The sequence below is a fragment of the Varanus komodoensis genome, unplaced genomic scaffold, assembly GCF_004798865.1.
Source record: "Varanus komodoensis strain SLA01 unplaced genomic scaffold, ASM479886v1 scaffold37, whole genome shotgun sequence".
NCBI lineage: Eukaryota > Metazoa > Chordata > Lepidosauria > Squamata > Varanidae > Varanus > Varanus komodoensis.
The window spans coordinates 28,903-41,421 of NW_025335889.1; the positions used below are offsets into that span (position 1 = coordinate 28,903).

At 39.2% G+C, this 12,519-nt stretch overlaps 2 protein-coding genes across 3 annotated transcripts in view; one reads left to right on the forward strand and one right to left on the reverse strand.

The window, feature by feature from the left end:
* The window catches only part of LOC123028519 (RIPOR family member 3-like), a 28,187-nt gene extending 24,882 nt beyond the window's left edge, over positions 1–3,305 (forward strand). Inside the window, exon 12 of the mRNA XM_044440403.1 lies at positions 1,929–3,305. Within this exon, the coding sequence (XP_044296338.1) occupies positions 1,929–2,029 (101 nt within the window). The 3' untranslated portion in view covers positions 2,030–3,305. The remainder of the gene's footprint in view (positions 1–1,928) is intronic.
* Positions 3,306–4,646: 1,341 nt separating this feature from the next.
* Positions 4,647–12,519, reverse strand: part of PTPN1 (protein tyrosine phosphatase non-receptor type 1) — an 80,637-nt gene continuing 72,764 nt past the window's right edge. The window contains exons 7-10 of one of the 2 annotated variants that reach the window (XM_044440301.1): positions 11,220–11,381; positions 10,468–10,703; positions 8,253–8,473; positions 4,647–5,564 (exon numbers count right to left, since the gene is read on the reverse strand). In XM_044440301.1, the coding sequence (XP_044296236.1) occupies positions 8,284–8,473; positions 10,468–10,703; positions 11,220–11,381 (588 nt within the window). In that variant the 3' untranslated portion in view covers positions 4,647–5,564; positions 8,253–8,283. Of the gene's footprint in view, positions 8,474–10,467; positions 10,704–11,219; positions 11,382–12,519 lie in introns of both variants that reach the window. The other variant, XM_044440300.1, reaches the window with a different exon arrangement.

The window sequence follows — 12,519 nt, forward strand, 5'->3', positions numbered from 1 at the left end:
AGATTGGCCATCTTGCAGGGCCAAGGTAACTATGGGTGCCCATAATCCTGAAACTGGATTACATTTCTGGGGCTCTTTAGGGATAGCATTCACCATTGGGTACCACCACTGAGTAGACCATTATCCCTGTAGCCACCTACTGTGCTTCAGAAGTTGGGGGCACCTGAAGCACTGCCCAAGATTCTGGCTATAACAAGACAATCTTATTTCCTGCCTGTTCCCACCCAGTGCAAATAGTGATATAACCAATTGTTCCAGGGTGATGTATGTACTCGTATTCTTGATTTTGACAATGCACAGCAAGCAGGAGTCACTCATTCCATCCATACTCTGGGATAGCCAACATGCTATTATACTCTGTGCAGAATGACACCAGCTTACAGGCATGTTTTTAACCTTCTGCCACATAAATGCAGTCAACATCTACACAACAGTGAGAGTTGCTGAGGGATTAAATGCATGACCTCTTCCCACCAGCCATTTGACATGGTATAGTCCAGAACTGAACCACTCTATGTAGATTGCTTCTCGGTTTCTCACCACATGCAAAGCACAAGGCATGATGATCCAGCAATTGGGGGGCAGATGCATTGAAATGTGAGTTGCAAAAAGCTGGTATTCCTAAATTAGATGCATTTGATCTGCTGCACAGAAGCTAGTTTGACATATAGACTGGCCAGCATAAGTTGTTTTCTGAAAGGGATAATTAGGTACACACCTCTCCTCCTGTTCAGAAACGTGGTGGGTTGTAATGCAAAGTGTAGTCTGTTAGACCAGCAAAGAAATGTTACTGAAATCTATTTAAAATCCATGGAACTATTTAAGGGGCTTTCTTTTAAAAAATTGGCTCTGGAAGGCTTTGGCTTTGGTACTTTAACAACCATCCAACCTCTGCTCAAAATGCTCGTTATTATACAGTGGTACTTGGCTCACAAACTTAATCTGTTCCATGACTCTGGTCGTGACCCAAATTGGTTGTGACCCAAGTCAAATTTCCCCGTAAGGTTCAATGTAAATAAGGTTAATCTGTTCTGTAACTATTTTTTTTAAATCAGAAAAATTTGAAACAAAGTGACAAAGAACAACAAAGTAACAAAGTACTGTACAGTACAGTGGAGAACACTAACCTGGGGTGTGAGGGGGAGGTTATTGTTTTGAGGGAGAGACCCCCTCTATAAGGATATTGGGGAGATCTTTTTCAGGGGTTTCCTATCTTCTTTGTCTCTTAGCTGCAGGGTCAGTTTTGGAAAAATCTGTCTATAGTCACTTGTTTTTTCCTGTGCTGCATAACCGTCCGGAAATGAGAGACCACGTTATCGTCCATCAGATTCAACACTCTGTTCATTACAGTTATGTTGGGGTGGTGCTTCTCAAAGAAATCCTGGCGCTCATTCCATTTTCACATAATGGATTGTATCACATCACTGCTAACCTCCTCTCCGTCTTCCTCTTCCTCAGTGGAATCTTCCTCAGCAAGTGCCTTCTGCTGCTCACTCTGGAGTTCAGCAAGTTCTTCTGTCATCAGCTCCTCTGTCTTCCCTGCACGAACGGAACTGTGATCGTGACCATCTCCCCACTCAGGGTGGCGGGGGGGAGATGGCCACGATCTTGGTTGCCACTCAATGCGGAGCTCGTGACTCAACTCAAAATTTTCATGAAATTTATGTACGTGAACCAATTTGGTTGTGAACCAAGGCATTTGTGAGCCGAGGCACCACTGTATTTGGGTTGATTTTGGATTATTGGTAGAGACCCTTAGGTACATCCTGAAACTATTTTCCCACAGGAAATACTTCCCATCTGATTGTTTGCATTGGTCAACATCAGAAAAGGGATAAACACCCAGAAAAGAATTATGCAGAGCGTGGGAAAGGTTCTTAGCAAACACTGCATCTCACTTCCTGGTTTTCCTGTCTGTTTCTGTGTAGGTGAAAAAGGAAGACTGGCTTTTGAAAAGATGGACAAAATCTGTTGTGAACTGAGGGATACCATGTATCAAGAAGCCGAAATTGAAATTACAGTATTTTGAGCGTATCTTCAAGTAAGATCAGCTGTCCTGTTCATCCCATAGCTGCTTTTATCAGTATATAAACAGCTACAGAGTGCAGATCCAGGCATAACAATGTCTATCTGTCCCAGCTGTATTTTAATATCAGAAACTTTAGAGAATGAATTATTTTCTGGATTTTAACACAACTGGCAGGTGTAAAAAGTCTTGATACATATGCTCTTATAACCCGCAGGTACTATAAAATATTAAGTATCCAAATTCTTAATGGCTTCAGTGAAAGAATGGCATTCAAGGAAGGAGGGAGTGTTGTCTACAGTTCAAATCAAAACAAACATAATCATTCTCTAGGTACAGGAGATGGGATATAGCATTTATTTATTCATTTCATGTTGTGGCCCAAGACTTGCAACAACAGATTTCTAAAATCATGAAGTAGCTACAGCATTTAAACTACAATGTTCTTCTGGCCAACTTACCATGGTAAAATCAAACCAGGGGCAGACTTGTGACTTCTTTGTTCGTTTCCGACAGGGAAGCCTCACACATCTGATCCTTCATCCATTGTTTTAGGGAAAAGTCTAACCCAGGTACTTTTTTAAATTGCAAAAACTACATAGTAGTAGATATATAATATAGTCCCCCAAGGATACTGCCATCTGTGAGATGGTAAACAGTGCCCCAGATTTCAATTACTTTCCATTGACAGTTTTCTTTCTATACACAAAACGCAAATAGGGCAAAAGGTATCATTGTCCCCAGTACTCCAATGAACCTGCAAAATGCTTGGCAAATGCATTTCTTCTACAACCACACAGATGTCTTTGTTTTGATAACAATTTACTGCCCCACATACAATGTGGTTTGGAGTATTAGACGACGCTCCCACCCCGACAATACATTTATGTCAATTCCTTTTTGTCCCTGAATTACACACACTAATAACAAATCCAAGATGACTTAACTTGGAAACTAGCTGTGTCCATTTATGTGCCTGTTTCTGGGTTTGACATTTTGATGAAAACAAAAACTGTTTTTACATGATCTGTAACTGAAATAGTAAACATATATACATCAGGGAGACCTAGTTCTGAGTAAATACATTGGGGTTTTGATGTATGAGGTGATTTTCCTATTGTTAATAATGAAAAATACTGTTTTTGTGTGCAGGTTTCCATCATTGGCTTTCTGCTTTAATGTACATATTTTATACTGTGTACTTTTCAGTATTTATTGCTGGGATTAGTTTACATATTCTGTTCTTTGAAGAAGTTTTATTAAAACATTTGAAATGACACTTCATTTTTCTTCAAATTATTGTTTACATTAAATACTAAACACTGGATCCAGAGTTACAGGAGATGCTTGTGTCCAGAGCTGGTAACAAAAAGCAAAGAGGTGTTACGTCTGTGTTGCCCTGCTGGATGCAGCCCAAAGGCCATTCAGTTGTGTTCCCATAGTGGCCTAACACATGACCATGAGAAGTTCCCTGCAGGATATGAGCACAGTCGTCACAAAGTACTGACTAGCTTCAGACCATATGATCCAGCATACTCAAGGATGGATGTGAGATATGGAACCATGCATTGCTGTTAAAATATGGGTTATTGTGTTGCTGGAACACAATTCCATTAGCAAGCCATGGTTTATTCATCATGAACAGCTCATGAAGACATTCTACAATTTGCTGTTGGCCTATGGTCTAGTTTCTTATTTTGTTTGGTTACCTTGCCAACATAATAATCCACAGTTGAATGACAACCCACACGCAACCCAAGGGTAGGTTCTCATGTTGTCTGAATCTAGTCAGTGCTGGTGTAAGACAGTCTTTCTAAACTCAAAGGCTAAACTTTGTGCAATTTTTTTAAAAAGAGATTGGAAAAATGGTTTTATTGCTCTCAAAATTGGTGGCACCCAGTGTAACATTATCACTAAAACCAATTGCATTGCATTACAAAGAAGTGGGGGGCCGTTTTTCAGCTTTCTATAATTTTGGTGCTAGCTGTGCATTTAAACATGGGAGTCCCTTTGTGTTATGTGAATGAGCTTCGTGTTATACACCTCACCTCCCCATTCGACGCTGCGGAGAGTCAATAGGAAGCATCTGTTTCCACTTTTAAGCCAACTTCTGGTTAAATTAAGGTTAAACCATGGTTGATTAATGCAACTTTTTGTTAAATCATAGTTTAAACTAATAAAAAAATCAAGTTTGGCTCTAATAGGGAACTCTAGTTGATTTAAAAGTGGATGTTTCCAATCTTCTCCCTGAAACTCTGCCAGAAGATAGGGTGGGGGTGGGAAAGAGCATGTAAAGCTGGAGTCCTGCTGAGTCATGCTTATCTAGGCTAAACTAGAATCCAGTTTTTCATCTGAACTGAGCACTAGTTTTGCTACCCCAAGGACAAGGATTGCCATTATGGGCTCTGGTTTAGGACTCAGCCTGAGGTATAGGAGGCTATTAACCCTTTGGCTCTGTGTTATAGTCCACTTTTAAATTGTACTCCCCACCCCCAGCACTCTAGCAATTTGTGGGGTGCCGGGAAGAAGGCATGCATAGTTTGGCTGGATCAACACAGAGCTTTTGCGGCTGCAAACAGTAAGATTAGAACAAGTGAAGAAAAAAAAATCAGACATGTACTTCTTTACAAAAGAATTTTATTGTTGCAGCTAAAATGAGAACTGAAAATCTGTATGGGAAATTGAAAAACTGTACAGTTTTACTGAAACTGTGAGGTCATTGCAGCGCCTTACACAAAAGACAATATACCTGAAAATGTATTATACCAAAACATTTAGCTTGTTTTTTTTTTAATTTTATTTTTTTTTTAAAAAGTTTTCTATGGCAATCTGTAAAAAAGAAAGACCTGATGAGTAAATATTTGCTTAAGGCATATAGCAGAGCAGCTCACTAACTTTCTAACAAGTTTAAACATGGATATTTTTTTCCATTCCCCCTCCCCCCAAGAATAGGTTAACTCATACATCCACTTTGAAATGCTACTGTATATACACACCCAAAACTACTACATACATATACAGGACATCAAACAAAATGCTTACATTTCAGCATTCTAAGCCTTATACACACCTCACTGGGCTTGACTACGGCATTCTATTCTTTATTTTCACTACAGTACAAGTCTTTCTTGAGTTCAAATGGGTAAAAGGCAAACAGTGATGCAGGCAGGCCTAAGGGGACAAGCTGGCTGCAGCTGATTCCCCCTGCTTTCTCTGGATAGCAAGAAAAATCCTTAGTCTCCCCAGCTTAAGGGATGCAAGAATCGTACAAGCAAGTCACACTGTGGATTCTAAGGAGAAACATTATGAATTCAACTATTTCTTCCTGGGAGGAAGAATATTACAATCCGTTTCCCACCCATTGTTATTATTTAATTTTTATTTTAAAAAACAAAACAAAACAAAACCCTCATTCTCTATTAAACAAGAAATACAGACTTTAAATCTCACTTTGGTTCCGATGGCCTTTGCAAAAAGCTTCCCCCGTGGACTATCAGGCAGTTCTGTGTATCTGGGCACCTTGTATTTCAGCTACGTGCTGCAGAAAAAGAGTGTGCGCGCACAAGAGAGGTGTGGATATGGCTTTGTACATACTCTGGAATGTTTGTACTATACTTACTTGGCTGAAATGAGTGGTATACAACTGGGTTACATGGCATACGTATAAAACTGAACAGAAAGTCATGCCAAGGATAGGCAAAATTACCTGTTTTGTTTCTGTTTTGTTTTTTTTGTTTTTGTTTTTTTTTAACGAGATCACACACGCCTACCCATCTAATTGGCTGAATGAAGATACTTCAGCAACACCCTTGGATCCACAGCCATTGAAATGATCAGATCATGCAAGTATAATTTGGGCACATCAGAAAGCAGAAATAGAAAATATATTTTCACCTTTCAAGCACATGGATTTTGATTGGGACACTTTTAGGAGACTTTATACATGCATTTGAATAAAAATGGGATACAAATGCTGCTTTTGAACAATATCCCACTGAACAAGAGTAATGGAGACAAAGCAATCACATACTGTATAGTAAAATACACAGATGAGCCATTATATATTATACCATTTTCTATACTCATATCAATAGTTTTCATGTTTCCAATATTACTATTAAATATTGACCACCAACAATATTCCTCCTTTCAAATTCTGGTCTGAACAACAATCTCACAGGTAACTTCTTTGTAAGGTTCCAAGTACTACCTGAGGATTTATTATTATATTTTTGAAAAGCCCTTGGTGTAAGCTTAATTTTCATTTTTTAATCCAACCTTTTCTTCCTTTCTTCTTTCCTTCCCCAAGTCTATAATACAACATTGTATTGGTTCAAGGGAGAAAAAAGAGCTAAAGTTTGCAAGAGTTGTGGAGAACAAATATAAATATGGAGTGAACAGTCTATTAAGTCATAGATTTTTAAAGGGGATGGAGCTTAAGCCCTAAATAAGCAGAATGCAAAATTTTCAAATCAGTGATTAGTCGCACTATGGATCATTTGTCACGGTATTAATTTGAAACAGCTATGACATTCATGGATGAATGTGGCTTATTCTCTGCACCATGGACAAAGGATTCCTCTATTTCTGGTGCTCACAAAAAAGGGGTTGGCCAAGTGAGCTTACTAACTCAGTCAAGGGAAACAACATACATGATCGGACAGAATTTTGTCCTCCTCTTAGCAGCTATGGCAAATGAAACTAGGCGGTATCAAAAGGAATGCACCCCTAAAATTATAACACCCTTTACTGAAGAGGCAAAAGTGCAATCCTACAGACATCTGCTTAGAAGTAAATCCCACTGAGTTCAGTGGGACTCTCAGGAGAGGACTGCAGCCTTAAGCCTGGCTACTGAACACTGTGCTCTTGAACTAAATAAAAGCCAGTCTTGATATCTTCTAGATATCTTCTTGATATCTTCTGTCGGGTTCTAAAAAACCCAACAAAACTGAAAACCACCAAGACAGTGGTTTGCATCTTGCAAAATTACTAGCGGATCTGGAGAACCAGGTCTGCTCACCTTTTCCCCAAAAGGAATCTGCCCCAGCATCATCTACGCAGAAATATTACCAATGGCTCTCTGTGATAAGGAGATTTAATAGTCTTAGTATTATTACTTTTAAACTCTTGTTCTGTTTTGAACACGAAGTGTATTCTTCACATGGCAAGTCTAGACTGAAATTAAGTTGCATTTTACATTCCAAATATTAAAGCAGCTTAAAAACTGGTCCTTTCTAACTCAAGTATTTGAAGTATTTTTAATGCTGGTACATATATTTTGGTTGCATTTCACTTTCCCTCCTCCAAAAAATAGGTAACTACGTTATATATAGGTTTTTAGAAAGCTGATGGTGCAGTGCAATCCATACGTATGCACAATAGGGTTAACAGATGACTTGTAACGGATGGTGGTGTATTCCTTTTGTGTAAAAGGGAAGAAGAAGATACTAGCACTGATCAGTCGAGATGCCCTGAGCAATAGCAAGTGCCCATTATAATAAACATGTAATGAAACCCAAACCTATTTGAGAATGATGAAATATATCCCGTTTTACCTGCCCTACCCCAAAATCTCAAACTACAATTCAACTTCAACATGGTGGTAGTACTACATAATCTCTATTTACTGGAGCTCCTAGAACAACAGCTAATTTAATTCATAGAGGTTATGCAGAAGTGGTTCTTTAGAGATTGAGCCTTAGACTTGCAGTAAATTGCATGCAGTAAAGAGCTCTCCCCTCACAAAAAACTTGTACATTCTTCAGGGGTGTGTATATATGGGTATATAGTGGTGTCTTAAGGAACCCAGTCATGTATCTGGTTACAAACACTTGGAGAGTACAAGCAGTTTTTACTTGTGCCTAGTTTCTTTCTTTTTTTTCTGAAAACAACACCAAAAGAACAAAAACTGGCTTTAAAAGACTAAAAACAACGTGTTGTAAACTCTTATTATTCCATTTTTTTAAAAAAGGAAAATAATGAAAAACACAAGACTTATTTGGCATATTCTCTGCTTACTCCTGAATATCTTAAGGCCCTGAGATTAGAATATTATGTTCTTGGGACCATAGGGAAAAGATTAAACCCTAGTGCATCAACTTTCTTTTTAAGCCCTAACCAAAGTTCCAGCTTCTCAAACTTAAGATATACTCTTCCATTGGGACAATGCTTGGTTGTCCCCTTCAGTTTTCTTTTATAGAAACAAGTTAAACACTGGTGACCTTACTGGCATTTTGGTACCATCTCCGGTGTGTCCATCAATGAAAACATACTCTGTAACAGAGGTATGCTCCTGCTGTCAGGAAAGTGAACACGCAGATATTGACCAGAAATGGTTTCCAAGTTGACATCATGTTTTCATCATCATCTTCTTCCGGCTTCACCAACTCTTCACTGTGTGGTGAAGCATCAACAGTCCTCTTCCTAAGCTCAGTGTCTTGTTTACCTCTGAGGAACAAAAGTAAAAATGTTCTGATCAGGAAACTGTGTCACTTGAGAAAAGGAACTACAAGCATATTGGCACTGTTCAATGGCAGAGGTACTCAGAAGAACACAGAGTGTAGGGGGGAGACTCGAAGGAAAATTACTGATTGAGGAATATACATCAGCAATGTTGTTGAAAGGTGAAGAAGAATGGTGGGATATCAAGATTAATATCAACGTTCATCAGTTTGATCCTGGAAAAATAATTTCCTCTTTCCATATACCTTCTTTTGTGGGATAAATGAACTACTTTCTCTGGTTTGTGTCACAAGATGAGAATATGGCCTAGGAAAACCCTGGCTCCTTAAATGATTACCACTGAGAATTAAAATCTCCCCAACAACTATCAATTATATCTAACCATTGCCACAAGACAAATGTAAGCTGCTCTTATTCTGGACAAGAGTAATGGGGTAGAATGACCTTATTTTTTTTTTCTTTGGCTATCCAGACAATAATGTTTTCCACACAACTGTTCAATAGCTGATATAATGCCATGCAAAAGTAATCACCCCTCTTTGACTTGCCCAGATTTTGTTGTGTTATAATCTGGAACTGAAATTTATTTAATTGGCACTGTTAGCACTTGATGTATACCAGATACTCCACACTGTAAAGGTGAATATATATATTTTTTTTCCTGACAAAAGTTAAGGAAACAAAAAAACACTGCCACACACACAAAGGAAAAATAAGCCTGACACAAATGTGGAAAAGTCGAAGGTGGAGGATACTTTTGCAAGGCCAAAAGGCTCACATTCAGGAACCGACTCGGACACTCTGATGCACCTACCCATTACAGGTCTGTCAGCATTGACCCAGGCATGTGCACACCAAAGAGGAGCTCTGCTAGAATGTGCTCATGAGATCAAACAGTTCTTCAGGTTTTAGCACTGCATGTACTGTTGCACATAAAAACAGGTCTGCTCTGAATGCTCCAATTTTACCATTCACTTAAAACTGAAACTATTGCTCATGGAGCAGAAGTGACCTCTAGTGCTCAGAGAAACGCCTTGCATCTTCTCACACTTTTCCTAAGTAGTTTGTTCTGTTTTGTGTTCCAAGTTACAGCTATTTCGACTTATAGGTAACATGATGAAGAGATGAAATCTCTGTTGATCTTTCCTTCCTCTCAGACTGGAAAGTGTTTCATCACCTCTAAACTGTCTTTAAAGTGACAAACCACTCCTCTGCTATTTTGCAATGCACTGTGAGCAACTGAGGGTGGAACTACATTTTATGAGTTAGTTCCAGGTTTTTAGAAACTCTTTCTCCTCTAAAAGAAATCACATAACTACATCTGAGTTGTAGTTCTCTAAAAATCCTGATGTTTCAGTTCCAGTAAGAATGTTCAGTTCCACTGAGAAATAGAGGCTACTGACAAAGAGACCCCTTTCATTCTCAGCTAGTCGAAAAATTAAATGGGTATATTAAATGAAGCATATTAAATGGCAAGAGAAGGCACCTGTTTTAAATGAGCTGGTATAGCTTCCTAATGTTAGCATTTGCTATTTTTGGAGGGTTTTGAGGACACATAAAATACAGGTTCAACTTTTTCAGAACTATTATTTTACTTCTTTAAGAATTCTACATTTATAACACAATTAAGCCATATAGCTAAGGTTATAGCTTTGGTTAAGATGTCTGCAGATGTATGACTATTACTTTATCAATCTCATTTTTTAAATGTTCATTTCAAGTCTCTCCTTCCAGACTATTACAGAAGAAAACTGGACACTTTCTTGAACATTCTCAAACATGTTCATCCCTTTCTTCTCAACTTCCACATCTCTATTCTTTCTAAAGTGGCACATCTAGTGCGGTTTGGTAAAAGCACTGAGAAAGGAATGGACGGCATTTGATTTGGTGGAGAATGTTATGACTCAGGACAACTCGTTGGCTGTGCAGCTGCTGATAGTCTGCCACAAGCATTGCAGAACAAGCCTTCTCAACATTACCTCTCCATAGCTAGTTGCTCAGAAGGGCAACCCCTGCCATCAGGAACTTTTGCCTCCAGAGCGCTGACTGTACACTTGACTTCCTCCTCAGCCCCCTGAGGCTTTGGAAAAAATTCCATGTGACCATGCACCTTTCCATTATTCAGTTCTGAGGTTCGTTTGGGTGGCCTGGGTGGTGGGGGAGTATGTTCTGGTGGCGGGTCCAAGTCCTCTTTAGAGAGCTCTTTCCATTGCTCCTTCAACAGAAACAGACTGATTAACCTCCTCCAAATTGACAAGCAGAACAAAAACCACACCTGCAATTAGGAATTTGCTGGGTCATTAACATGTTAATGTTTTCAAGGAAGAGTTATTGTGGCTTGTGGTACTTAGTGCAAACAAGTTATAGGGGGCCATGGCAGGGAGCACCTGAAGCAACTGCACGTTACCCAACAGACAAACTTCCCCACAGTGTCTTCCTTGTTGCTACAAGATAAATTGAAATGAACCACTGCATCATCAGGCAATTTCACATAACCTCTTGCAGCTCCAGACCTGTACAACATGAGAATTGTGTCTGGGTCAGTCGATGGCAACCACACAAATGACATCTTAGAACTGAGTTCAATTTGTAGGACTCATATTTTAATACACTTTCCCGCTTCTGGATCCCTTCCAGTTCTGTGGTTCTGACCTTCCACAAAAAATTGGGTACACCTTTTAAAACTGAAGACAAACTATGGCCTACCCAATATGATGCTAGTAACACTCACCTGCACAGATGAGTCTCCCATAATAAATTTTGCTCCCTCTGTAACAGCCAAGTAAGAAAATCGAAGTTGGTCTGCAGTCTGTATAAGCCCCATTCGGTATTTTCTCATTTCTAAAAGAACCTGCTTAATGTTGACAGAAGAAGGATCTTTCCTTTTTTCCATCTGAACAAAAAAACACAACACTCCATTTATGTTCTAATTTATTCTATTTTAAAAACTGCAGGCAATATCCAAATCTCCTTTGTGCTAACTAGTATGAACACTCGTGCAATGATAAGCTAGTGCTGAAGTAGCTGGGGTGGCCAGGAACTACCTGAAACCAGCATGTATGGAATGGGAAAAGCTTGAAAAAGGTACTCTTGTGCCTTGTCTCATTTCGTAACTGAGTGTCAGCGAGTTTTGAGGGTTGTTCCAGGAAGTGCTGGCTTCCCAGGGTGCAGCTGGCCATTCCTGTTCATGCAGCCTATTGAGCAACACTGCCCTGAGCATACCTGCCTTTTTCCAAAACAGACTTCAAGGCCATTTACAAAGGGATACACCATACAATATTTTAAAACTATATAACCCAAATTCATAAAAGCAGTATTATTAATAATAAAGTGCAATGGTTAGTCCTCAGTGAAATTTAGTGTTTTACTGTCATTTATATTTATATTGTGTTTTATCAACTGTAGTACATGGCTGAGAAAGCTAAAATTATTGGGTGGTTTCAAAATAAAATAAAAAATGAACCTTCATAGAGATACAACACTGAATTAGGTTTAAGTAACTACAAGACAACAAAGAAAGCCAGTGTGATGTAGTGGTTAACAGAGTGGGCCTGGGACAGGTGATTTGGGTTCTAGCTCCTGTTCAGCCATGTAGCCATGGACTTTGGGCCACTTGCAGACTCTTAACCCAACCTACCTCGCAGGGTTGTTGTTGAGATAAGAGTGCGAGCAGTAGCAGGATTATACAAGCTGCTCTGAGTTCATTGTAAGAAAAAAGCAGGATATAAATCTTATAAACAAATAAAACATTGCAGTTGGGTTTGCACAATCAATAAAGGAAAGAATCTAATGTGGCTTCTTCTTCCATCCCCAAGTACACTAACTCATTTCTGTAATTACCCTTGATGAGTACAAGCTGCTGTGTTGCCTGACCCTGATTAAGTGGGCATTGGGTATATCCTCTCCACTACCCATGGTTTGCTCTAGGGTTTTGGGGTGGTTTGAAATTAAGTCCCACTGTTTGCTCTTGTGTGTGGTTATAGAAATGAGGAGAACCCAACCAGCATGTGGCTTTTTCCCCTTCTCAATTC